This window comes from Xyrauchen texanus, chromosome 6 (genome assembly GCF_025860055.1).
Source record: "Xyrauchen texanus isolate HMW12.3.18 chromosome 6, RBS_HiC_50CHRs, whole genome shotgun sequence".
Classification (NCBI taxonomy): Eukaryota; Metazoa; Chordata; class Actinopteri; order Cypriniformes; family Catostomidae; genus Xyrauchen; species Xyrauchen texanus.
The window spans coordinates 48,138,704-48,166,162 of NC_068281.1; the positions used below are offsets into that span (position 1 = coordinate 48,138,704).

General features: G+C 37.3%; 2 protein-coding genes across 6 annotated transcripts in view; one reads left to right on the top strand and one right to left on the bottom strand.

Annotated features, from left to right (window-relative positions):
• Positions 1-26,155, top strand: part of LOC127644637 (gastrula zinc finger protein XlCGF52.1-like) — a 39,321-nt gene extending 13,166 nt beyond the window's left edge. For 2 of the 5 annotated variants that reach the window (XR_007970691.1, XR_007970693.1), the window contains one exon: positions 1,580-1,875. Coding sequence is in view for 1 of the 5 variants with exons in the window: in XM_052127916.1 (XP_051983876.1) it covers positions 18,847-18,901; positions 24,948-25,792 (900 nt within the window). In the remaining 4 variants the exon portion in view is untranslated. Of the gene's footprint in view, positions 1-1,037; positions 1,434-1,579; positions 1,876-18,754; positions 18,902-24,947 lie in introns of those variants that run through there. The other 3 variants (XR_007970689.1, XR_007970690.1, XM_052127916.1) reach the window with 3 other exon arrangements.
• LOC127645745 (uncharacterized) lies at positions 13,893-16,352 on the bottom strand. Its single transcript, XM_052129406.1, has 5 exons — positions 16,349-16,352; positions 15,619-15,842; positions 15,357-15,528; positions 15,095-15,222; positions 13,893-14,066 (listed from the first exon to the last, which is right to left on the bottom strand). The coding sequence occupies exons 1-5, from the start codon at positions 16,350-16,352 to the stop codon at positions 13,893-13,895; spliced, it is 702 nt and encodes a 233-aa protein (XP_051985366.1).
• Positions 26,156-27,459: the final 1,304 nt, after the last annotated feature.

Consider the following 27,459-nt stretch of genomic DNA (forward strand, 5'->3'; position numbering starts at 1 on the left):
GCAACAATAGAAAAAAATAGAATAGTGGTTTGATCTAATTTAACATAAAATGAGATCACATTAAACTCTAATGATGACACACGAGAGCAGCATTGCAGTGAGATGCAATCTAAACTTTCCAAACAGCTTCAGGTGATGTAGATCGCAAAGTATGAGGGAATTATAATGCAAAAACACAAAATAAGTAAATAAAGAAGCACTCGTAGTGGAATAAGTGCAGCCAGAGCTCTGTAAAGGAAACACCCTGGCTTTACATCTTAAATGCAGTTCTAGTTAATGCATTATAACTTTATTAATGGATAGTAATGGATTAATAGATAATAAGCAAGCAGGTCATGCAAATAACTATAAACTCCGAAACTGGCATTTCTCTGTTCAGTCCGCACCTCTTCTATGTAGTTGCATGAATGTCCCGATCTAAGGGGGAGAGATTGAAACTGCATCCGGCTAATGCACACTCTGTCACGGGAACACTCATCCCTGGAGCACACATGCTTAATGCAGCTAGATTAAAACATGATGGCTCACAAATGATTGAATCGTAAACTGTGCATTTTTTATCGTGAAGAAAATTGGCATTATGCAGCTTTATTAATAAAAGAAGTTTTTTTAAAACCTTAAAGTTAAAGATGTATTGAAGTGAACAGAAAGGTGAGAGAGGATAGTCTTTGCCCCAATATACACTGCAACAAAATACATTTTTGATTTGTTTTTGTTTTGGCTTGTTTTCCAATATAAATATCTAAAACTATTTTCTTTAGCAGCTATACCACAGAAGAACAAATTGTTATCTGAGAATATAATATTAAAAATACAAATATTTTAACATGTATATGTGGCAGGGCGGAGGGCGGGACCGGGTTGTGATTCCGCACACCCAGCCCTTAATCAGGGTAATAAAGCCTCAGAGAGGGATAAAGGCCAACTGGAAGCTGCAGTGCAAGAGAAAGATAGATTTACGGACTGCTGTCTGACACCTTTTGTGCGTTTGTATTTTTGTTTAAGTTGCTTATTAAACTATTATTTATATTGTCAAGCCGGTTCTCGCTGCCTCCTTTCTATTAATCCCTTTACACTGGTGCCGAAATCCGGGGAGGAGGAGGGATGTGCCGTAGTAGAGTCCTTGCCACTATCATCCACCCCAACGGAGCAGCCATGGCCATCCGCCGGAGGGTGGAGGACCCCGGTTGCCTGGAAGTGGAGGAACAGCCGCCGACTGCGAGGGGAGGAGGGGCTCCCAACCAACCACCTGGAGCGGTTACTGTTTCTGGGGCGGGGGTGACCCCTACTGCCCACCAAAAACATGGCGGGGTGTTCTGTCCACCAAGAGCCGGAGGTCTGCCTCCAATCCGTCCCGGGAGGCGTGGCTGTCATGCATTAGAGGGTGGAGGAGTGGCCGAGGACCAAGCTACGGAGTATCGGAGAACCGTCGAGTAAGTATTTTTTTTTCCTCTCTTCCACTGCCACTCCGTGTTGGCCTTTCCCTCTCTTTTTAAAATGTTTAAAAACACGATCGCTGTTACGGCGTGTAGGTACCACACCTTTTTATTTTTTACTTTTTGTCCCCTCCCTCATCCAGGTAGACGGGGATGACCTGCCAGCAGACGGTGCGGAATGCACTCCCCTCTCCAGGGAAAGGAGGGGGGATGTAAGTCATACCGGAGGCTCCCCGGCCTGAAAGAATGAGGGAGGAATGTGGCAGGGCGGAGGGCGGGCCGGATCGTGATTCCGCACACCCGGCACCTAATCAGGGTAATCAAGTCTCAGAGAGGGATAAAGGCTGACTGGAAGCTGCAGTGCGAGAGACAGAGTGATCCGACACTTTTGTGTGTTTTGTCTTTTTGTTTAAGTTGCTTATTAAACTATTATTTATATTGTCAAGCTGGTTCTCACCGCCTCCTTTCCATTAATCCCTTTACAATGTACAAATCCATTAAAAAAATATGCATTCACCTGAGAAGCAGCATATAAGATTTTTAGACTTGCTTTTAAAGAATAGATTTTGAATATAAGTATATTTCGTCTTTATTGCACTTGCAGAAGTATAACCAAGTGAAAAATACACTTATACAAAATACACTTTTTAGTACACAGATTTAAGATACAATCTCTTAAAGCAACTAAATATCTTATATGGCAAGTGCATTATATACCAGGCTTTATGGAGACATACAGGTGTTGTATGGACTGCTTTCAAGATATTTTTATCATTATTCTTTTTTTTTCTATTTGGTCCTTGACTAGGGATGGGCATTTTGGTTATTTTGTCTACTCCAGTACTCAAGGGGCAATTACATGTTCGCAACTATATATATTATAACATGTCTGCTGCATTGCGTCTTGTTCCAGTGTATCATCTATTTATTATTATAAGCTTTATAAAATAGTATGTTACGAAATGTACAAAAGATTGCATAATCTAAATATAATGCGTCATATTTTGTCATCATATGAAGATTTGCTGTCCAACTCGGAATGTGTACAACGTTCATCTCTCCGTTCTTCCTTCAGGTTACTGTAGTAATCTAAATAAAATCCATTAACGAGTCAAAGTTCTTACATTACACGATTATAAAGTGTTTTTAGCAAACGTTTTACAGATACAGGTTTTCAAAACACGGTTAATTAAACTCTTTGTTTTGATTATTGTAACAACAGCATTGCAGCATCGTATTTGTTTGTTTGCCATGAGACGTCTCTGATAATCAATGACATGTTTGTGTTTAGTTGTCAGGTAATGGTCACTGGATTTCAAATTAAGTGAAAAGTCACATCATGCGTGATCACTATTGATCAACGTTTTCATAATCGATCATTGTTGCCACGTCCGAGTAACCGAGTCCTCGTGCCCATCCGTAAACTTGACAGCACTGGTCAGTATGAAGTGTTTTTTTTATGGAAAAGAGCAGTGTTCGGATTCTTGAAGAAAATATTATTTTAAGATTCTATGGGGGAAAAAACATGAGGCACATCTTGAGGGCAGTAAATCATTTTGTGTATTTTCTTTTTGATAGCCAGCTGACAGTCATGTCATTTTACAGATACATCAGTGATAAAGAAATTACAATTATATTCATCTTTTCTGTGATGCAGCACAAAAAACAAAGAAAAGATGAGTGAAACAGGCAATGTTCAAGACATGGTTATGGCCTTGGGTAAAACCATAGGCGGTAGGTAGCATAGGGCGGCAGCATTCATGGTTACATGATAAAGATTATGAGTAATTACATTAATACAGCGTGAGGGTAGTTCACTTGTATTTGTCCAAAGTTCCAGGTGAAAATCTAAACAGTCAAATCTCCTTTAATCTTTTAAAGCATCACATCCCACCACATCTCCTTTGTCTGTGTTCACATGGGGGATTGGGAAACACCAAAAGCAGATAATAGCCCACCTTAACACCCACCTTGAGCGTTCAATTGTGACATCAGAGAACTGATACCTCAACTTAACTTTAAGTAAAATGTAAAATAACATGCAAAATGCCTGCTGTATATACACATTTATTCACATAAATATTAATATTTGATATAGATGTCTTAAAAGTCAGTTAAAACATTCAAAACAAATGCTAAGACATTTCAGCATTTAAAGGTTTTTATTCAATTTGAGCCATAGTTTGTTACTGTTTATCAAAGGAAGATCAGTCTTCGCTGCTGACATGATATGGGAAGAAAAGTGGTTTGGGAAAATCTGAATTCGAACCCGCCTCACAATCAGAGTCAGCACCATAAACCGATGCTCTACTGATCACGCAATGTCTTGGATAATAATTCAAGTCATTGACCAAGATGCTGAAATCCCGAGCCAGAGAAAACGCCTGCCACACTCCCAGCCTCCGTTCACCGCAAGAACAACAGCTCACTCCCTTCAGACAATTTATTTCAACGTTAAAAATACTTTGTGGATGGTTAATAAAATAAAGAATGTGTCTTTGATGATGTGAAATGGGGATGAATCACGGATCTGTTCTGATGTCTTCTACAGATACAGTAACCATAGTATCACCATAATATTTTGTAGTAAAATAATTGTAAGCACAAAATTAAACATTGTTAAAAGCTATATTAAAACCATATTACTGTAACACCATTGTTAATTGCATCAAATCTATGTTTTCTGCCCAGAAAACATGGTTAATACAATATTCCTATAGTAAAACTACCTTTTATATTCATTGTGTGAATTATTACAAGTACAGAGTACATTTTACAGTGTTCAAATATATATAAGAGTTCAATTTAACACTGGACAGAAATGTATTTGGTCCCACTTAGAATTGGTGATAAATAGACTATTGTTATAGTGTTACATTTTCGAGTAAAATTTACCCTGTGGGGACCCGGGGTAGAATAGGTCCCTAGCACCCCCTTGCTGATCGTAAGAGGCGACAAATGGGGCAACTTGTACGCCGTGAGTTGCGACTCGTGTCAGTGGAGGAAGAGATCCTGGTGCTTGAGGATTGTGGCCTGCTGCGGCCGCCATATATCCAACACATCACTTTGGCTCCTACTTCATTCAGACGAGGGGTTGGAATGGCCCATTCCAATCAATCGGCTTGTCAGGATTTGCCCTGGACTTGGTTCAGAATTACAACCAACTATTTAGTTTTCACCTCTTCCAGAAGGCACTGGCGTAGGGTCAATTGAGTAGTATAAATCTTGTATTTATATGCTCAAGTATATCATATCTGTATCCTTGGTGTACATCCGGTGGAATCCGCGGCACTGTACATCCCCTTGTAGGACTCCGAGGTGGGTGAGGAGCAGAGATGATGAATCTATTCTTTCTAAACATGGCAAATAAACAAAACACCAAAAAACGGATACTGGATCAAGACTTGGAAGTCGAACTAACCACTAACATTTTTTCTTCAAAAGAAGGAAATTGGCAAAGATTTATTTTACTTGAGTCTCTATCAATTGACAGCCCTCTCACTAAACTGTCTCCTTTTGCTATTCAGAAAGGAATCACAGGAATAGCAGGAACAGTCAAGGATATTAAAAAGCTGCGATCGGGACAAATTTTGGTGGAGTGCGCTCGGAAAGCAAACTCCGAGAACTTATTACGAGCAACAAATCTGGCTGGAGTCACTATGAGAGCATTCTGTCACCCTTCTCTGAATAACAGCAAAGGAGTGATCCGCACCAGAGAATTGCAAGACATGGATGAAGCTGACATAAAAAAGAATAAGTATCAAAAAAGATGGACAAGTAATTCCAACAGGAACATACATTCTGACCTTTAACAGGCCTCTCCCGCCAGAGAGAATTCAAATAGGATACCTAAGTGTCACTGTAGTTTTCTACATACCAAACCCGTTGAGATGTTTTAAATGTCAGAAATTTGGTCATGGTTCTGCTGGATGCAAAAATAAGGCTGTTTGCCACAATTGTGGTAAGGATGACCATGAAACAAACTGTACTAATTCCGCTAAATGGTCTTGGTGACCATGCAGCCTCATCAAAGAAATGCCCTGCTTGGATTAAAGAGAAGGAAATACAAAAAATTAAACACACAAAGAAGGTGAGCTATCCTGAAGCCCGAAAACTTGTTGAAGGTCTCCCTGCCTTCACGCTGAATAGATCCTACTCTGCTGTGGTCAAACCAAATATACGAGAAATTAGTACTCAGACGGAACTGACTTGGATTTCTACAGACAAACCTCAAGTTATTAGTAATATTAAGAATGTATGTATCCAAACCAACCCGACTCAAGATACCCAGCTGGAACAAAGAGAACCCAGAGAGAAAAGGAAACCTCAAAATACAGTAACTCGACTACCAAACCAAGATAAAAACAGAACTTCAAAACATGACAACCCAAAAGATGTCGAAATGTCAGAACCTACGACTAGTCGAAGTCGTAGTCTTTCCCCTAAGTGTAAGAATAAAGGATTTGTACCTATCCTTCCCACTTGAAGATGAGTAATCTTTTAATCCAGTGGAATTGTCGGGGTCTAAAAGCTAATTTTGCAGAGCTGCAACGTTTAACTTCTGTTTTGAACCCCTTGCCTATTGTATTCAAGAGACTCACTTATCTCCAAATGATCCCCTGACTGTTAAAAATTTTAGACTGTTTAATGTCTATGGACCAAATGCACAAAGACCTTCTGGTGGATCAGCTGTCTTGGTTAAAAAGGATATTATTCACAGTCACATTGTACTGGATACCCAAATACAGGCAGTAGCAGTACGTATCACCTTTCATAGAGTCATTACATTATGCTCTATCTACATACCTCCCAGCGAAGTTATTACACTGAAAGAATTGGACAAACTCGTAGCACAATTGCCGACTCCATTTATACTTATGGGTGATTTTAATAGCCATAATCCTTTATGGGGAGAAGATCGATGTGATGCTAAAGGAAAGAGAATGGAGGATTTTATACATAAAAATGACTTGTGTTTACTAAATGATGGAACCAAAACCTACCTTCATCCAGGTCATGGCACATATTCTGCAATTGATTTGACTATATGCTGTGCTGAAATCTTTTTAGATTGTACATGGCGGGTCTGGGACGATTTATGTGGGAGTGACCACTTTCCACTTATTACCTCATTCCCTCAATCGGATGTCCAACAAAGACCTTCAAGATGGCAACTTAAAAAAGCAAATTGGCCTTCTTTCGAAATTATGTGTTATGAAAAATTTATTTCAGCAACTCAAGACAATCAGAACTCTATAGAAACTTTTACTGAACAGTTAATTGATATTGCAAATGAAACTATTCCAAAGACATCCTCTAAATCGCACTGTAAAGCTAACCCCTGGTTTAACGAGCAGTGTAAAAAAGCTATCGGGGCACGGAAAAAGGCGGAAAGACTTTTTAATAAACAGCCTTCAACGGCTAATTTTATATCTTTTAAAATTTGTAGAGCTCAAGCTCGTAGAATTTTAAATGAAGCAAAAAAGCAAAGCTGGAGACAATTTGTATCAAGTTTAACATGCTATACTCCCATGAAGAGGATCTGGAACATGATTCGCAAAATGAAGAACATTGGAAATGGATTTAATATCCAACATATTAAAAAACTAGATATTCTCCAGACAAAGGAAATGGATATAGCAAACACATTAGCAGAATCTTTTGAAAAGAATTAGTCAATAGAAAACTGCCTCCCTGAGTTCCAGTTAATTCGAATACAGCAGGAAAGGGAAAAATTGAACTTCTGTTCTGATAACTGAAGAAGTATATAATCAGCCTTTCAAGATGGATGAATTAATACACTCTTTAAAATGTTCCCATGACACTGCTGTAGGGCCAGACCAAATTCACTATCAATTCTTAAAGCACTTACCCCAAAGCATATTATCTCTTCTTTTAGATAATTTTAACTCTGTCTGGTCTTCTGGACAAATACCACCCTCCTGGAAAGAAGCAACCGTAATTCCTATACCTAAACCAGGAAAAGACCATTCAGATCCAAATAACTACCGACCAATCGCTCTTACCAGTTGCCTCTGTAAAGCGATGGAGAGAATGGTAAATAATCGGCTTGTTTGGACTCTGGAGTCGAAGAAACAAATAAGTGACTATCAATGTGGCTTTAGGCGTGGAAGGTGCACCTTGGATCAATTAATCCGACTGGAAACTTATATTAGAGATGGTTTCATTAGAAAAGAACATGTTGTTGCCGTATTTTTTGACTTGGAAAAAGCATATGATACAACATGGAGATATGGGATTTTGAAAGATCTTTACCACATGGGTTTTAGAGGACGATTACCCATCTTTATTTCCAATTTTTTGACCAGCAGATATTTCAAAGTCCAAGTAGGAAACACCTTGTCGGATATTCACAAACAAGAAATTGGAGTTCCTCAGGAAGCATTCTTTCTGTCACTCTCTTCAGTATTAAAATAAACAGCATTGAGAGTATCATTGGATCTAATATATTCTGCAGCTTATATGTGGGCGATCTCTGCATCTGCTATAGAGGGAAGAACATGAGTACAATTGAAAGACAACTGCAGTTATGCATTCACAAAATATATCAGTGGTCAGTTGAAAATGGATTCAAATTCTCTAAATCAAAAACAGTCTGTACCCACTTCTGTATCCAGCGATCCCTTCATCTTGACCCAGAACTCTTCATTAATAGAGAACCGATTAATGTTGTTAAAGAAATTAAGTTCTTAGGACTCCTTCTTGACAACAAAATGACTTTCATTCCTCATTTGAAAGCACTTAAAAACAGGTGTCTTAAAGCCATGAATATAATGAAAGTACTGGCAAAAACAAAATGGGGAGCAGATTACATGGTTCTTTTGAGACTCTATAGAACACTAATTCGTTCCGGCTGGACTATGGAAGCATAATTTATGACTCTGCCAGAGAATCATATAAGCGGATGTTGGACTCAGTACATCATCAGGGCTTACTGACTTCGCCTTGGGAGCATTTAGAACTTCGCCGATGCAAAGCTTGTACATCGAAGCCAATGAACCTTCACTTCAAAACAGACGATTGAAGCTTTCACTCCAATATGCTATCAAAATAAAGGCAAATAAAACCAACCCCGCTTATTCTTCAATCTTCAATCCACAATTTACTCCTTTGTATGAGAGCAAACCTAAAAGTATCAGATCCTTTGGTATTCGTATTAAACCTCATTTGGAGAACTTGAATATAAATTTGAACATTCTAACCCAAATACAATTCAATTCTATATCTCCCTGGAAACTAAAGAAGTCTAATATCAATTTGGACTTGACTCATCAGAAGAAAGGGGTGACCCATCCAAATGTATATAGACAGCAATATTTGGAAATAAGAAACCAATTCCCCTCCCATGTACCTATATTCACAGATGGCTCGAAGATGAAAAACAGTGTAACGGCAGCAATGGTGACTGGAAATCAACGCTATGGAATTCGTATTCCAAAACAGTGCTCAATTTTCTCTGCTGAGGCTCGTGCTTTACTTTTAGCTTTGGAGCACATTGAAAATTCTCTGCAAAAATTTTTTATAATTTTTACTGACTCTAAATCCTGCCTTCAAGCAATGGACACTTTAAAAATTGACCATCCTTTAGTGGACTGCATCTTAACCAAAGTGGATTATCTACTAAATCAGTTCTTCAGCATTATTTTTTGCTGGGTTCCAGGACATGTTGGCCTTTCAGGAAATGAACAAGCTGATGCAGCTGCTAAGGAAGCTCTTAATCAGGAAGTTAATGAATGTCAAATCCCTCCCTCAGATATCAGACCAATTATTAACCGATATATTTTAAATAAGTGGCAAGAAGAGTGGAATATGTGCAAGAACAACAAGTTGTATGTAATTCATCCGGAAATTTCAAACAGACTTTTTATCAATTTTAAAACAAGATTTGATCAAGTGGTCTACACCAGATGTCGTATAGGTCACGCAAATCTGACCCATGCCTTTTGCTTAAAGGTGAAGACCCAACCCTATGTATGTTTTGTAATATTCCCTTATCTGTCAAACATATTTTACTAGATTGTCCTGGTCTTAACACAAGTAGAATGCTCTTTTATGAAGTTACCTCGTTAAAGGACTTATTTAATGAGATTGTGCCTGAAAAGGTTTTGGATTTCTTATCATATATTAATCTTAAAAAAAATATTGTATAATATGACTTGCTATTTATATTTGTTTTGTTTTTATTGTATTTATATGATATTTGTTTTTTGTAATTGAATTCTTGCCATGAAAATAGCTTTGATCGCTGACATGGCATTAAATAAAACATACTACTACTACTCGAGTAAAATTTTAACATCGCTCAATAATCAATAGTACTTCCACAATTTAACGCAAAGGGGAAATGAACTCTTATAATGTTGATTTGCACTTTAATACTTAAAAATGACCTCTCGCAGTGTAAAAGTCCAACATCCATTTTGTGTTACTACAAGTGTTAAGATATTTGTCAATCAAATAACTATCAAGTGTTAATATTTCACTCTGTGGTGTAAGCACTTTGCTCTGCTACAGTGAAAATGGCTCTTAAAGAGTTTTTTTTTACCCAGCCAAAGACACTGTACAGTGTTTGCATTATATTTAAAACAAATCTTAGGGGTGTTAATTTTGCACTTCAAAATAGAAACATTTCTGCAGTCTCAAATTAACACTTAAAACATTTAATACAGAATAGAAAACATGTTGCCTAATATTGTGTAGATCCCCCTCGTGCCACCAAAACAGTGCCAACCCACATCTCAGAATAACAGTGCATGAATAGCACTGTTATCTGTAAATATTACAACTGTACATACAACTGTAATAGATTAATAACACTGTGGTACTTCTGTATGAAGGTTGAGTCTGGTAGTACCGTGGCCAGGGACAGATTATTACTAGCAAGGGCCCAGGGGCCAATTTTCTTTTAGGGCCCCCCAGTCCAATTACCTGTCAAAGTTGAGATCCACACAATCAATTTGATAAAAGTCTCTTTTAATACCCGGTGTGTTATTTACAGTCAGATTAACTGAAACTATTCAGTTAATGTTCTATTCATAAGTGATCATCCCTATTCCCTATTTCCTTTAAAGTCTATACCTTCACAGTAAAAACAGAAGTGTTAATTTAACTCCTATAGAGTTGAATTTGACTCTGTTTCAGATAACATTTGGTCCCACTCAAAATCAGTGTAAAATTTACTCTTTGGTCAGTGTCAAGTTTTTAGAGTTAATTATACTCAATATTGTGTAAAAAATAACAATGAAATGTGTAAAAGTATTTAACACTTTAGTTTAATCACACTGTTAAGAGTAATATGATTACACTGTATAGAGTTAATTTAACTACAAATTTACTTTAAAAAAGATGACACTTTAAGTGTAATATTTACTTTTAATTTCTCTACAGTGTTTAAAAAAAAAAAAATCAAAAGATGCAGCGTTACTGAATTATAGAACTATCAACTACTATCAAATGAAAACAAGCACAATAACATTAGATCACAGCACTCACAATTTATTGTAAAAAAACGCATTTCAATGTCAGTGAATTTACATTGCAAACCCTTTGCCTTGACTCTGACAGAAACATGTATTTACATTTACTATTACATTTATTCATTTGGCAGACGCTTTTATCCAAAGCGACTTACAAAAGAGGAAGAACATCAGCGAATCATCTTAGGGAGACAGTGGTACAAAAAGTGCCATATTACAAAGTTTCACTATCATCATAATAGTATACAAAACAGATTTAAGTGCAACAAGAAATGTAAATATATATATATATTTTTTTTTTTTTTTTTTTTTTTTTTTTTTTATTGACCGGTTAAGTGCTTTTGGTATAACATCATAAAAATGTTTACCAGAGAAAGCAATATGGCACGACAAGGAGAGTTGTGTCATTCCCTCCATATGACATTTGTAGGTCAAAAGGCCTAGGGTAATGCAGGTTGTCGACATGAAAAAAAACAAAATCCTGCTTTGATCTGATCACCTCATATGCATGGAAATGTTCTTGAAAAGTTACTGTAACTAAAGGCACTGTGAGTAGCAACAGTTTTTCACACATTATCAGAACTGACTCAATCTGATAAAACACGGGCACTTCAGATTCAACTTTGCCACGGATAACCAAGTATGGGCGATAAACAAACCCATTATGTTTAGCCCAATTAACCTTCATAACCTGAATGCTACTGGGCACTTGCATTGCCATAGCAATTCCAGAACCTCCTTTTACCATATTTAAAGACACCATTTTTCCAGGACCAATGTCTAACCGACTAAAAGTTGTTGAACTTCGCCAACTATGTGCCGTATGATATTGATGCTTTTTTGCCAGCGTTTTGGTAATATTTTTAAACGATTTAAGCTGTTTTTTGAAAAAATTATGCTTGCCTTCATACCTCATACACCAACTATGAAGGACAGGCCCAATTTTCTGGATGCAGCGGGGATAGTGGATAAGAAAATGGTGCTTTGGTAAAAGGTTTTTGTGAGGATACAACTTCTTAAACAGTGTGTGGTGATCCACAATTAAATGTTTTAAATATACACATAAACCTTGAGATAACATGGGTGAGAATATAATGTTCATTATTTGAAGTAGTAAAAGAAGCAGGTCCCAGTGTTGGTCAGTAGAAGTTACCAAATCTCCAAAGATAAGAGGAACATTCCTAAGTAAGCACCAGGACTGAACTGCATTCAGTCCCAGATCATTAGATCCTTCACCTAAATTAACAGCTACAGGCCTGTTGTTTCTCTCCATGAAACCATAATCAAAACTTTGTATTCTTGAATGTATTTCTGCTGATGTAACATGTTTTTCCTTCAAATACAGAAATAATACCTTCAATTCAGTACTGGCCCACCCCTTCTAACACATCATGCATCACATCAACTGAGAAGTTCTCTGTTGTGTGAAAATACTCCAATGAATTTAATATGCATGACCTTTTCACACCAAAAACGTATGGAAGGGATGGATTACAAGCCATTTCTTGACAGTGAGCAGTGTGTATATCTTTGGTGCGCAAAACTATTTTGGAAGAATCTTCAGAGAATTCTGTCTGAAAGTCCTCCTTTTCCGCTAAACAGAACCTGCAACAGTACCTTGCACTGAAAGACTCCACCAGACCAAACAAACTATGCAAACCCAAATTATCACCAGTAACCTGTACTACAGTGCCACGAACATAACCATCGTATAATGGAGTCTCAATACCATCACTCTCTAACACTTTAATGTCTCGAACAATGGGAGCAAAAATTTCACTAAAACCATACCGTTTAACATCTTGAGTATGAAATAAAGCGCACAGGTGTATGTTAGCCAAAAAAGAATTCCATTTTGGAGAGAAGTTTCTTAAAGTAAAATATACTCCACCCAATTTATGAATACCTCGCTTAGGACCCAGAGGGTTGGCGACCTCAAAGTCATCATAGAACATCTGGATCTGTATTGTCTGCTTCTCAGTTGAGAACAGGGGTGACTTTTAAAAATGATCCATCACAAATATCTCTCAGTCTAGAGTCGCTGGTAGCTGAGCTTTGCAACATTTCTGCAACATACTGACTTTTAAATATTGACTGCAGTGTAGATAAAATTGGAATATACATGAATTTATCTTGAACTACTACCTGATCATATGTTCCAGTCTTTTTATTTCCTCTTGTGTCAAATCTTGAACCAATCAAACATTCAACTGGTTCTACTATTTCCCACTTGTCATTCGTAAATTTTGATCGCTTGTATTCCGAATTTAAAATTGTGAAAGGATTCTCTAACCCCTCAAAACATGCCTCAACTTTCTTGCACATTTCCGTTTCTCTTTCATTACTAAATACATGCTTTATCACTGTCTCTTTAGCATGCTGATGGATATCTCGAACAATCTCTTCCATGGAAATCACTACAGAATTAAGTGTACTTTGACCAACTCCTGCTGCCTTTAGATCAGAAATTACAGCTGAACAACTATTTACAATGTATGGGGAAGATAACTGTGACTCAGCCTCTAAATATTCAGTCCACTCTTCAACATGAAAAACATGACTTGTATTGACGGTACTTTGAGGAAATGAAAGATCATATTTTACAGAATCAACTAAACTGCTTCCATGGCACTTATTAAGATGCTTTCTTAAACCAGAAAAACTACAAAAAGAACGTGAGCATCCTTCTTGACCACACTTCAGAAAAAGATTCCTGCCTGTACATAGCCCATGAATTATCTTAAAGTGCTTAACAAGGTTGTTTGGACTTCCATGGTCACTTTTGCAAAGAAAACACTTCATAGTTTTATCTCAACTAACGCACCATTCTTGCTCGCAACTCTGCAACTCTAGGAGTCTCCTTTGTTTCCCCATGTCGATGTTATAGATGGTTGTTTGCACAAAAGTGAAAAAGCTGCTCAGGGAAGAACTGTATGACGTACCAAAGACGTAATGGGCTTTAAAGAGTTCGATCAAAAGCTCCAACTGAACCTTTTGCCTTGCATGGAAGTGCATGCTTGTCAACCACAATGAAGTAGGAGTGAATGGTGCTCTGTGTGGATCCCTGGGCGAGAAGGTAGGGCTGACTGCTTTGGGTGATGTTGTCTAGATGCTGCTGCACACTGGTTCCAACCTACAACAAAACACATTCAACAGAATTGTTTTGGTGACTAACTTCTGACAATGGATCAGATTACATCAAACTGTGCACAAGACTGAGGTGATGGAAGATATATTTTAAACAACTGTTAAAGGATGTTCACTTTGAGAAAAAATTTTGCTGATAATTTACTCACCCCCATGTCATCCAAGATGTTCATGTCTTTCTTTCTTCAGTCGAAAAGAAATTAAGATTTTTGAAGAAAAAATTTCCAGGATTTTTCTCCATATCATGGACTTCAATGGTGACCAACTGTTTGAGTGTTAAAATGAGGGTTCAAAGTCTATCTCAATGCAGCTTCAAAGTCTCGACAAGATCCCAGCAGAGAAATAAGGTTCTTATCTAGCGAAACGATTGGTCGTTTTCAAAATAAAAATAAAAATTATATACTTTTTATCCACAATTGCACATCTTGTAGAATCTCAAGATCCGCCACACATTATGTCATGACGTTGAAAAGGTCACGCGGGACGTAGGCGGCAAAGACTAATATAAACGGCCTTTACCAAAAAAATAAAAAATAATTAATAAATAATAAACAATGATGTCGGACGATTTTGAAAGTAAAGGAGAAAATGAGATCAAGTTTTTCGCGCTTCCCTACCTTTTTGAACCTTACGTCTATGTCCCGCGTGACCTTTCTGACGTCATGACATAATGTGTGGCGCATCTTGTGCAATTGTGGTTAAAAAGTATATCGGTTTTATTTTTATTTTGAAAACTACCGATTGTTTCACTAGATAAGAACCTTACTTCTCTGCTGGGATCATGTCGAGACTTTGAAGCTGCATTGAGACAGACTTTGAACCCTCATTTGAACCCTCAAACTGTTGGTCACCATTGAAGTCCATGATATGGAGAAAAATCCTGGAATGTTTTCCTCAAAAACCTTAATTTCTTTTCAACTAAAGAAAGAAAGACATGGACCTCTTGGATGACAAGGGGGTTAGTAAATAATCAGCAGAATTTTTTTTATAAGTGAACTAATCCTTTAAGCATACCTTTTGAAATCTGATGAGCTGATCTACAGCTTGATATGCAGAAAGCTTTCCCGGCCTCTTTCTACCTTGTGCAGATGGTGGTAGCAAATAGAGCAGCAGCAAGATGGCAGACATGTCACTGTCCCAGCCTACAAATAAGTAAATAAAACCTGGTTAACGTTATGCCATAGCATAGCATTCAAATTGACAACTTGCACCATTACGAAAATGTACACTACACACCTACATAACCCACAATAAAAAGTAAAACAGTTCCATTCACCATTCTCAACTTCAGCAGCTGACCCAGCATTGCGCATTAAATCCAAGAGTTCTGTGGTGGGTACAAGTCCATGGCTTTCCTTTATTACTTTTGCTTTGAAAGTGGTTGGCCACTTCTCCAAGAATTTGTTGGCCGTGGCCTCACCAAACAGAAGTCTGAAATCTTGTTCTATCTGCAATGTAACACACATAGACAGAAGTGATGAGTGATACCTAATGCTATATTGGATATTTTGGTGATGCAGTGAATTAAGATGTCATACCAGTCCTGGTGTGTCCAGAAATCTTGGGAAGACCAAGAAGACATCTGATGATTTGGCTTCATCGTTGACCATTGCTTGCCGATATATGAAGGTCATTTTCATCTTCTCACGGACAGTCTTTTCATCAGCAGAGTGTCTCAAAACAGCAATAGCTGCTTCCACATCCTCATCAGATGGCTCTCTGTCATAGGTGAAGGTCTGGCGACCACGGCCTGGCCCACCAACTTAAGACAAAATACAATGTTAAGAACTCATTTCTGTACAATTGACAGGTCACCATTATATTCACATGTCACTGATCAGTAAACATACCTTTAGGAGATTTGCTGACTGAGGCACCTCTTTCCTCTGCTGTTTTTCTTTGTATAGTCTTCAATACGCCATGCAAGGTATCCCGAACCACTCTCCGGATCGTAGTAATGTTCCTATGTGATTATAAATAAATTATAAAGAAGTACTATTAACATTTCAAAGAGTGAATATGTGCATAATGTTGCAATAACCCATTTACTTACATATCCATGTTGTGAGTATGGGTCTTCTAGATAGGGAAACAAAGCTACTATCCCCTGTGCATACATCACTCTGACACTTTTGGGGGGTGTCCTAGCATATGAATTCAAAGTTAACATCACACTAAATTGACATTGCTCAACACAATTTACATAATTAATAACTGTAAATTAATAACAATGTTTCTTTACAGCCCATATATATGCTTAATGCTTACCCATGTGTTTCTGTCATCTCAGCAGCAAGTATGTTAATCATCTGTCTTCTGGTGGCATCTGTCAGAGATTTGGTTTTCCATACTCTTGCATAATGTGTTCACCTCCAGGCTTTGATGTTAGGATTTTTTCAATCAACTATAGGTGGAATAAAATGTGCTTTCCATTATTGTAAAACCATATGTAATGCTGAAAAAATTGTTATCTAAAGAACACTTACCATGGTGAAACAACATTCAGATTGGACTTAACAGCAATTTCCACCACTTACCGCTTTTGCCTCGTAGTTTATGTGGCATGGCCTTTTAGGCTGGCTTCCTTCGTCAGCGGCTACTTCTTCAACAGGGTCACACATCATGAAATTCAGGATGACGGTGTCATCAGATGTACCCGAGCATGATGATGATTGAGAGGCACCTGTTCATTATGAAATTTGTACAAAACATAGAAACATATTACAAGAAACAGTTATTTTTAAGACAATAAATGTTCTCATTCTGGCCTTTAAACTAAACAAACTAATTTGTGAATTGTCTGAATGAATACCAAGTCCTCCATTGCCCAGCATGATTTTGAAAGTTCCAGGTGACTCCTTCACTATTTCTTCAAAAACCTCTGTGTCAACTTCTGTGTCTGACTGGTCATACACCTTAATGTCTGGCTGCCTGCTTTCTGGTATGTTGAATTTTAGACACGCTGTTTAAAAAAAAATTAATAAAAAAAACATGCACTCCCTTCTCACAAGAATCAAAGGTCATATTTAATTTTGCCTCATGTATTCACAAAATGATGAAAGACAAGTATCTGCACCCAATTTTAAGTAACTGAAAATATAAAGCAGCAAAACAGAAATTATTATTGACCTAACTAGGTATCATAACATAATAGGTTAATGCTGTATTATTTTGTCATTGGGTGATGTATATTGGTTTAACCTACTGTACCCACCTTCTTTCAAGAAAGCATCGAATGTCAGCTCAGACAGCTTGACGTATTTCTGCTCTTTCCCGAATTGAACACGCAACAACATTTTGCCCCTGTTAACAAATTCACAAATCATCAGTAGTGGCAATGCACTATGCATTACTTAGATGTTACACTGCAATTACAAAGGGCGGCTGAAGAAGACAAAGTTGTGCTGGTTGAATATATATCTCATTAGCCATTTTAGTTCGAAGAGTAACGTAACCCGTTAAAATGGTTAAGCCATGTTAAACAAATACGTCATGCAATCAGTGATCTAAGTTATCGTTTTATAAGACCAACATTAACTATCAGAAGCATGCTAACATTACCGTATAAAAAACCCAGATTAACGTTGCCTGGGAAGCTAAAAAAATACGTTAGCTAAAAATAGCTATTAACTGTATTAAATCTTTTGTTGTTATAGCGACCGAGCTAAAGTTATTTTACGCATAAATCATTCTGACCAACTTCATTCGTGAAAATATTGCAACACATAAAGAAACACAGTTACCGATACGGATTGCTATCTGGTTACTTGTAATATGACCTCAACTAATATCAGCACAACTCTAAAATTATGTAAAGTTAAAAATACCGTTTTAGTGTTGAAAAGCCTCCATCGAGATCTTCCTCCACCGACGTCCGCGCCAAACTTCAGCACAACAGTGTGGCGGGTATTCATCACTGCTGTAGAGTTAATTGTCACTGCGTTTCTGCAGATTTTTACACTCACTTTTAACTCCACTGATAGAGCAACTTTACTCTCCAAAATGTTGAAAGTACTCTATCTGGGTTAAAATAACTTTACTCTGAAATATTAACACCCCATTTTTACTGTGTTCCATTGTGAGAACTTGGAACATAGTGCATTAACTAATGTTATCTAATATAACTTTTGATTAAAACAATTGTTAGTATATGTTTTAATTAACTTCAACTAAGATTAATAAATGCTTAATATTTATTGTTCATGTTAACTAATGTTAACAAATGGAACCTTATTGTAAAGTGTTACCAAAGAGTAAAACAATTGTTTCACTCACATACCAAATATACAGTATATCGAGTAAATCTCAGAGGAAAAAAGCACAGTGTGTAACTTCATGAAACATATACAGTATTAAAACATCAGCTCATTATTAAAGCGAGCCCAGATACAATGAGATATGATTAATAAATCTTTAAATAATCTTAAACATCAGATATCATTCTTGTCATCCTGGGGGAAAACCTGATTACAAAGTGGACCAATCACAGCTGTTGTAGCCTGTGTTAATGTGACGCATGTTTAAATATTCAGAGAGGTGCATGTCAGGCTGCTGTGAGGGTTAAGCCTACATCACCAATTTACACCCACACAGCAATCACAGTTCACACTTTCACTCAAGCCCTGGCACTGCTGTTCACTGTTAAATGCTGACAATATTCCCATCATCCTATAGGTGAAGAAAGAGGAATTAGATGGTACTGTATATAAAGAGGAACTCCAAGGGTAACCACGTAAGTCTACTGACACTATTGCAAGAGTGAAGACATGAGTGATCCAAAGCCACGCAGAATGATAAACAAAGATAATGAGGAACAAAGAGGTTGGTGTCCATTCTTGATTTTGAATAATGACTGTTGATACATGATGTAAAAATGTAATTAAGATTAATGAAGCCATGTTTTCCACAGGTTTTTTTCACTATATGAACATAAGGGAGAATGATATTTAACCATTATTTACCAACGGTTTTTCCTTTCAAAATCAAAAACTTTTTGGAACCCTGTTTTTATAACATAAAATTTTGAATGTGTGACCTAGTGAAGTTTATTATTATAATATAGCTGAATTATTATTACTATTATTTTAAGGATTAGATTTGTGTTATGCAATATATTCCTGTCGTATTTACTTTACCCGGAGCTTTTATTTTGACGGAAAAATTAAAGTGGAGTGTGAATTTGACAGTTTAGCGTTTTCCTCATTGGAAGTCTAGTGAAACACTGTCATCGCCTCCTTTTCTGTGATAGGCTAACTGTGTGGAGTTTTTAGATTTGTATAATAATTTGTAGTGGTAAAGATGTTTGGAATTGCGTGGAGTGAACCTGCAGTACTTTGAGACCGTTTTAAGACACTGACATGTGTCAGGGACTGAATGTCACGCAACATTTGTTGGAGACAGTCAGGGAGACTGTTTTGATCCATATAATATGCGCTTCGGAGGAAGAAATATGAGCGCTACACATGATTACGTGCGTCACATTAAGAAATCTCTCGATTTGAGCATGTTTTGTGAGGTTTGTGAATTAAATGAAAAAAACTTGAGGTCTCTTCACATCATGAGCTCTATTATTTTGGTAACATGATGGCATGTTACAGCCAAAGGAACAGTCATTCATGTGTCTCAGATGGCTCCATGTGCAAAACATGTGGTTTTCAGTGCTGTCTGGACTTGCAAACTAATCGGCCAAACTGGGAAATTTATCGGCCGATACTTCTAATTTGACAATAATAATACAGTGATTCTTGAGATCAGGGACAAAACAGGTTTTGATTTTCTAAAAAAAAAATGCATTATTTTAAAAACCAGCATATACATATTTGTTAAATAAGGGTTTGGCTATGTAACCATGTTTTGGAACAACCTCCCAGTTTTAATTTTTTTTTATAAAATAGAGGTTTGCGGGATCAGCACTGGATTTTTGTCAACACCATCAGACACATAAAAATGTCTATAAAATTATTAATCACAGATAGTTTGACTCTTAGTGGTTTTTAATTGTCTTAATCACATAAAAATGTTTTTAAATGAATCAGATCACCTTTTAAAAGTTAGATTAGTCAATGTTTAATGATTGCGGTTTAGGTTGTATGGATTAATCAATTTATCATTTAATTTCCATAATGAACAGTGATACTTAGAAGCATACAAATTACATAATAACTTTGAAAATGCAACCATTTTATTAACAAATATTCTTGAGGGAACAAAACAGCTCATCTTTACAAACAATAACAACAATGTCAATCTGACAGAGTTGACAAGGCATCAACGGTGTTGACACAAAACTGACGGTGGTGACAAATTTGTAAGAAACAAAAATATTTCATTCAAAATGACCATTGAAATCTCACAAATATGGTAACATTGCAAGATATAAAGAAAACACATTATATAACCAATTTTTCATCTCATGGGAGTAGATGGACTTTACAGGCAATATAAAAATAAATTAACCCCCTTCGTAAAGTCCACAACATCTTCAAATATATGCTGCTTATAAAGTATATAAACTAATTCAAATCATCCATAGTCAAAATGACAGCTAAACCTTTAAACTATTACTAAACTGTCATAAAAAACGTAACATTTGACTTCTCAAGGTAGTTGATGGAGTTAAAACACCAGGCAACAGACGGTTTAAGTGTTCCTCTTCTATGAAATCCATGACCTCTGCTGATATGTTATAGATCTCCCTGGTGCTGCTTGTACAGACGGGTGATGATGGCTCATTTAGCTTGACTAGAATATCTGTAAATGGCACAAAGCAGACATCCCGCCGTCCTTGTTTTTTCTGAAAACAAACATTTGGCCCATGAGGGTGAAAAAATTCAACTTGAACATCTTGATGCTCTGGGTCAATTGTTAAGGCTTTAGCCAGCCACCAGTTCTGTTCGTACATGACAACAAGCCAGTCTCCACTTTGGGTATCATCGGGGCCTATCCCAGTTGTTGTGTCCTCAGGTTCTCTGCTAGGCTCTTTCTCCATGGCCTCCATCAGCATCGCCAGAGGACTGGGTCCTTCATCTGGGTCCTGAGGGATGCCATCCAAAGTGTGAGTAACAGGACTGAAACACTGGCAAATCTGTGGCTCACTGCAAAAACATTAAATGTTTCTACAATGGATGATGTTCCCTTGAGCTACAACTTGATGAATCTTCCTTGTTCCAGGGATGGATTTCAGGGGTGGCATGAGGAGAGTGTCATAGGACTGAAAATCATCACTGGTAACGTATTGTAGCTTGACACCACTTAGGCTGCTGGACACCATCTCATAAAATGCTCTGCCATCCACAATGTCCCGACCTCTCAGCACAATACTGTCTGCACACCTCTTAACTGTTGCCCTAATGCCATCTGGGGCACCCTTGCCATGTGATGTAGGAAAGAAATTCCACGTTGCATTCTTGAATCCCAGTTGGGGAGGGACAGCACAGAGGAGATGAAAGTTCTTCTTATTTTTATACTGTTTGCTTGGACCATCTGACCAAAAGTGAACAGTTTTAATCTTTGGAAATCTTGCATGAATGGCTGTCAGGGTTTGATCCATATAGGTCCAGATGGCTGCAGCATCCTGGCGCTTGGACTCTGAGACCGTGCAGAATCCTGCCTTTTCATGTTTGGTGTAGAACATGCCTGTATGAAGTGTGAGCTGTGGTAGGTTTTGCCCATAGTGACAGGATTGTACTTCTGAGCTGAATTTACATTTCCAGGCCTCAGAGAAGTCAACATGAACAATAACAGTGGTTTCATCACAATTTGTTATCATGTTCCTGTACTCCTTGGTTTGATTTTGAACTGAGTGGACATGGGTGGTTGTCTCATTTCTTAGTTTGTCTTGGTAGAGAATCATAAGCTCTGAAAGAGTGCCAGTGTGTTTCACAAGTTTGGTGTGAAAATGAGCTACATCTTCTGTTCGCTCCTCAATACGCTTCCACTGCTTCCACTCCACTTGTGTTTTCCCTTGCTCTGGAGAAAGAACTGAACATTTGTTCAGACATAGGGTGCAGGTACGTAAAAGACAAGATTCATTTGCTGGAGAACAACATACAAGTTGGAAACTCTCCAAGTTTGCTGGTTGTTAAAGCATTGAATGACTTCAGGACCTCAAGCATCAGTGTTGCATTCTCATGGTACAGACACTGACATGTCTTTCGGTCTGAGGCTATTGGAGATGTAATGTGAAATGGACGCAATGCACAGAAGGACGAGTAACTAAGTCTAATGTTAGGGTTTTGCTGGACAAATGCAATGTGAAGGTTTTGCATCGTGTCGGTCAGAATCATCCTTTGACGTTTTACTTTTTTCCTGGTAATGGTGTCTTGCTTGTCTGTTGTCATCCTTGCATTGTTTTCCAAAAAACTGTGAACACTTAGGGATATGGTCTGGAGGAACCTAGGCTTCCTTTGTTTTGGTATTTTTTTCTGTCAGTCTTTTGTAAGTCAGGCCAAACTCATGAACCCTGTGGATAAGGCGATACTTCTTGAGAATTTGGCCAGACAAAGACAGTTTTGGATGCTGGGATGCAAGTTTGCCTCTTCTGTGGGTACGAGGAGCATTTCTTCTCAGCTCTGCAGTCATTGCATGGTGGAAGAGCAGTGATCTTTTGATTAAAGGATTTCTGAGTTGGCTCCCTTGAACCATCATCTCTGTTTTGGTTCGAGGTGAGTCCTGTGTCTTCTCATTTTGAATACATTTTCCACGTTCAAGTCGCTTTCTCAGCTTGTCCCTCTCTTTTTTGTACTTGTCAAGTTTGTCTTTCAGTGCTTTAATCTCTCTGGAGTGTCTTTTTCTAGTTTTGCGTCTTTCCCTTTCACCAGCAACTAGCTGTCTACTACTCCTTGGCTCCTCAAAACTGATGTCCAAAGGACTCTGTGGTGGGGTGTCTACATGCTGGCCTTCCTGTGCTTTGTTCTTGCGTTCTCTTGACTCTTTCTGTGCTTGTTTCCAAAACCTTCTCTTATACCTCTTTTCTCTTTCATCCAAATCACTGATGTTTTTTATTTTGCCCTCCTTCACCCTATTTCTCCATCTTTCCCTCTCATTTCTAAGCAACTCTTCTTTCAGCTCAGGCTGGCTATCAATTTTTTTTCGCCTTCTTTTTTGATACTCCCTATTCCTTCTCTTTCGTTCCTCCACTGATAGCTTCTCCCTAGCCATTCTAGCCTGAAATGCATACCATTATGCGGTCAGTATACATTTCTGATGGATAAGCATAATGATGGGTAATCATACGCAACACCTTATTACATATCAAGTACTCGAGAGGCTATGAAAATGAGATTCATTTCAAAACATGAAGCTATATGGCAATTGGTTGAAATTCAACACATATAACTGAGCAACAGTAATATCAAATGTTTGGTAAGTAATATCATTTAAGTAAACTACACAAAAATTAGGAATAATGCACATAATGGCATTTGTCAACACCGTCTTAGAAAGTGTCAACACCGTCAGACACAAATCCTGATGGTGTTGACATCTGACGGAGTTGACAAAATACCATGTTTCCTCTCATAACACATGCGCTTCTCACAGGAGCCATCTTGTTTGTCATTCATTGCTTGTAACCTTTATACTTTACTTAAATTAAGCATTTATAACAGAAAATATCATACAAATCTTACATTACATTGTTTATGGTGTTGACACACTATGGTTGTGACATGCAAAGTATTAACAAGTAGGTATAAAATTAAAAGAATATTAAAAACTTACCAGAGCTAGAGTGGTCTCATGGCATTTGAAAGAACAAGGAAGTGATAAAGGGGTCCTCAGAGTTTTAGCTGCCCTCAATAATTCCTGATTTTTTTTATTTAAAAAAAAGGTCTGACGGTGTTGACAAAAACCCAGGACACAAGTTAAAACGTCTTAAATCTACATTAAAATCAGTTTTTCAGTTGTAACATTTGATTCTCATTAAATTAATTACTGAACTACTTACACATAATAAATATAACATTTAATTTAAAATTACTTTTAATTGTTTTTAAGCTATTGTAATATAATGACACCTGCTTTCGGACAAGGGTTTTTACAGACACTGGTCACATATCATATCATTTAGAATTAAAAATATTTATAAAACAACATGAAATAATATTTAGTTGTGCTTTCATTATCTTTTTAGTCTTCTGGTTAAGAGTATGTGTAATATTATGTAAATTTTTTACCCACAAACTGTGTTTTATCTGGTGGACATGTGTTGTCCCTGATCTCAAGAATCACTGAATAATATATATTTTTTTGAAAACGCATATTTATTTCAATATTTTGGCCTTTCAATCCACACTGAGATGCCGTTTTTGTCAGCGAAAACTGAGCTTTTTGAAAATGCTCTCCCAAGTGGTTAAATTTGAAAACTCCATCTTCACGTTGTAATATGGACTGGGAAAATGGATATATCTAAAAACGATGCATTCATGTGATGTGATGTGATGCAGTCATGTGATCCATTCAACCAAAACAATCAAGATGGCGGCCCGTGTTATAGCAGCGCTGTTGTGTCTGAAATTCACTTTGATAGCGTTGTTAAAAGGTAAAGGTTATTTTGTACAACATTCACATTGCATTCCTTCAAAGGTAAAGGGAAGTTTACTCTGAATTGGTGTCCGGCAACAGAACACGAGGACAATTGCGTTTCAGACCGAATAACACAGCGGTATTTTGCATGCACAGTAAGGGGATTAAAGTGTTTTCAAACTTTTCAGTGTGGACGAGCAACTTTTGGAAAACGCTTCAAAATGGCAGTGTGGCCGAGAGCATTTCAAAAACGCAGTTTTCAAATGTATCTAGATTAATGTAGACGTAGTTTCAGTTGTATATCTTGTTTCACATTTGTCTTTATTTCCTATGTTCACTTTAGATCTAATGGAAGTGACAAGGGAAATTCAAGAATTGAGTGACGTGGATCAGAAACACCAAAAGTATCTTCCATGTAATAATTTCATAAGTAATGAAGAATCCGTTAGTTGCTCACAGACTGAAAAGAATTCATCACAAAAAAGAATTCGAAGAAGAAGAGCCAAAAAGTATTTAACATGCCCTCAGTGTGGAAAGATTTGTGCACTAAAAGATGATCTACAGAGGCATCTGAGAATTCACACTGGAGAGAAGCCATTCAGGTGCCCTCAGTGTGGAAAGAGTTTCACACAAAAAGGAAACCTTAAGAGGCATCTAAGAATTCACACCGGAGAGAAACCTTTCACTTGCCATCAGTGTGAAAAGAGTTTCACACATGTAACAACTCTCAAAAATCATCTTTTTTGTCACTCTGGATTAAAGCCATTTAACTGTGATCAGTGCAGCAAAGAATTTACATTGGTATCAGAACTAAAGATACACCTGAACATTCATGCAAATGTGAAGCCTTACCTGTGCTTTTGTGGAAAGAGTTTTTCACGGCTGAACAGTTTTAATGTACACCAGTTAATTCACACAGGTGTTAAAGCTCACATATGCTCAGAGTGTGGTAAAGCTTTTAACAGAGCTAGCGACTTGAGGCGGCACCAAAGAGTCCATACTGGAGAAAAACCTTACAAGTGTTCACATTGTGGAAAGAGTTTCATTATGTTAGGAAACATGAGAACCCATGAAAGAGTGCATACTGGAGAGAAGCCATACCACTGCACTTCATGTGGAAAAAGTTTCACCCAATCATGTAATCTACAGACTCATCTAAAGAAGCATTGTCCAAAGTTGTTATACTGAGCAGTTCATTTTCAGGTTAATCTTGTTCAATTAAACAGTGTGAAAGTCAGATAAATACATTTTCATTATGAATTTCCATAATTTGAAAAAGAATATCTTACAAGTTCCTGCTTCAAAGATACGGTTCTTCGAAGAGAAACCGATTCAGCTCACTGGACAGGAGCATGAAAGTGAAGGTGCGGATGTTTAGAAACACTGCTTTAATTGACAGTGAGCTCGCATCAACATACCGTAGAAAGAGCTTCAGCAAATAACTTTATCACTTCTGAAATGGAGACTCTGCTCTGTACCAGTGTTGTGCATCATTCAGAATTGAACGAAGAATGCCAATTCAATTCCTGAAATTGGATTGAATTTGAATTGAGGTAGCAAAAAGGATTTAGAATTTTAATTTAAGTAGAATTAAAATGGAATGAAATTCAAATAAACTCATGACAGTTTTCAAGTTTATTTTTAATACATTTGATTTTTCAGGATATAAGGAATCATGTTTTCATATGCATAACTAATGGGGTATTTACAGAAACATTACACTGTAAAAAATGTCTTTGTAGATCTAGTAATGAATGCTGAAAAACACATTTAAATCAAAAAACCTATTTACAGTTCACGTTACATATTAATATATGATCCCTTATTTGAGGTGACTACAACAACTCTCTCATCCATTTAAATTGTAAGTCTATGTATAGTTTCTGCCTGTATTTCATTTGAGGATGCCAATATTGCCTCCCAGAGCTGTTGTTTGGAGGTATACTGCCGCCCGCCCTCATGGATCTTCCTTTTAAGGATGCTCCACAGGTTCTCAATAGGATTGAGGCCCGGGGACGATGGTGGCATGATTTTTTTCTCTTTTTATGCCCATAGCAATCAATGAGTCATTGGTGTTTTTTGCAGCATGGGATGGTGCGTTGTCCTGCATGAAAATCATTTTATTTCAGAAAGCACGATTCTTCTTTTTATACCATAGCAGAAAATGGTCTGTAAGGAACTCCACATATCTTGCAGAGGTCATTTTAACACTGTCAGGGAATCTAAAGGGACCTACCATCTCATTTCCCAATATTCCATTCCAAATCATCACTTCACCACCACCTTCTGGCTGACGTCTCAGTCTTGTTGGAACAGGGCGGTCATTCACCAACCATTCAGAACTCCATCCATCTGGACCATCCAGTGTAGCACGGCATTCATCGGTGAAGAAAACTGTTTTAAAATTAGTCTTCATGTAATTCTGAGCCCACTGCAAACGCTTCTCTTTGTGAGCTTTGTTTGGGGTGGATGAAATATAGCTTTGTGCTCAACTGCCAGTCTCTGAAGGATCCTGCATCGAGAGGTTCTTGGGACTCCTAAATACCTGCAACCGGCAACTTCAAATACCTGTTTGCTGCTCAACAGTGGCTTTATTATAGCTGCCCTTTTAATAACATTAATTTGTCTGACAGAAACAATAATTTGGAACATGGTGTATAATTATAATAAAAATATGATTATTACTAGAGCCCGACCGATAAAGGATTTTGAAGGCCGATACCGATACAAATATTTGTTGGGTTTAAAATCCGATAAACCGATATATCGGCCGATATTTTATTATTATTTTTTTTTTCAGAAACGCGCAACAAAACATTAACAGATTTCCCTAACATTAGTTATTTGTAGTTATT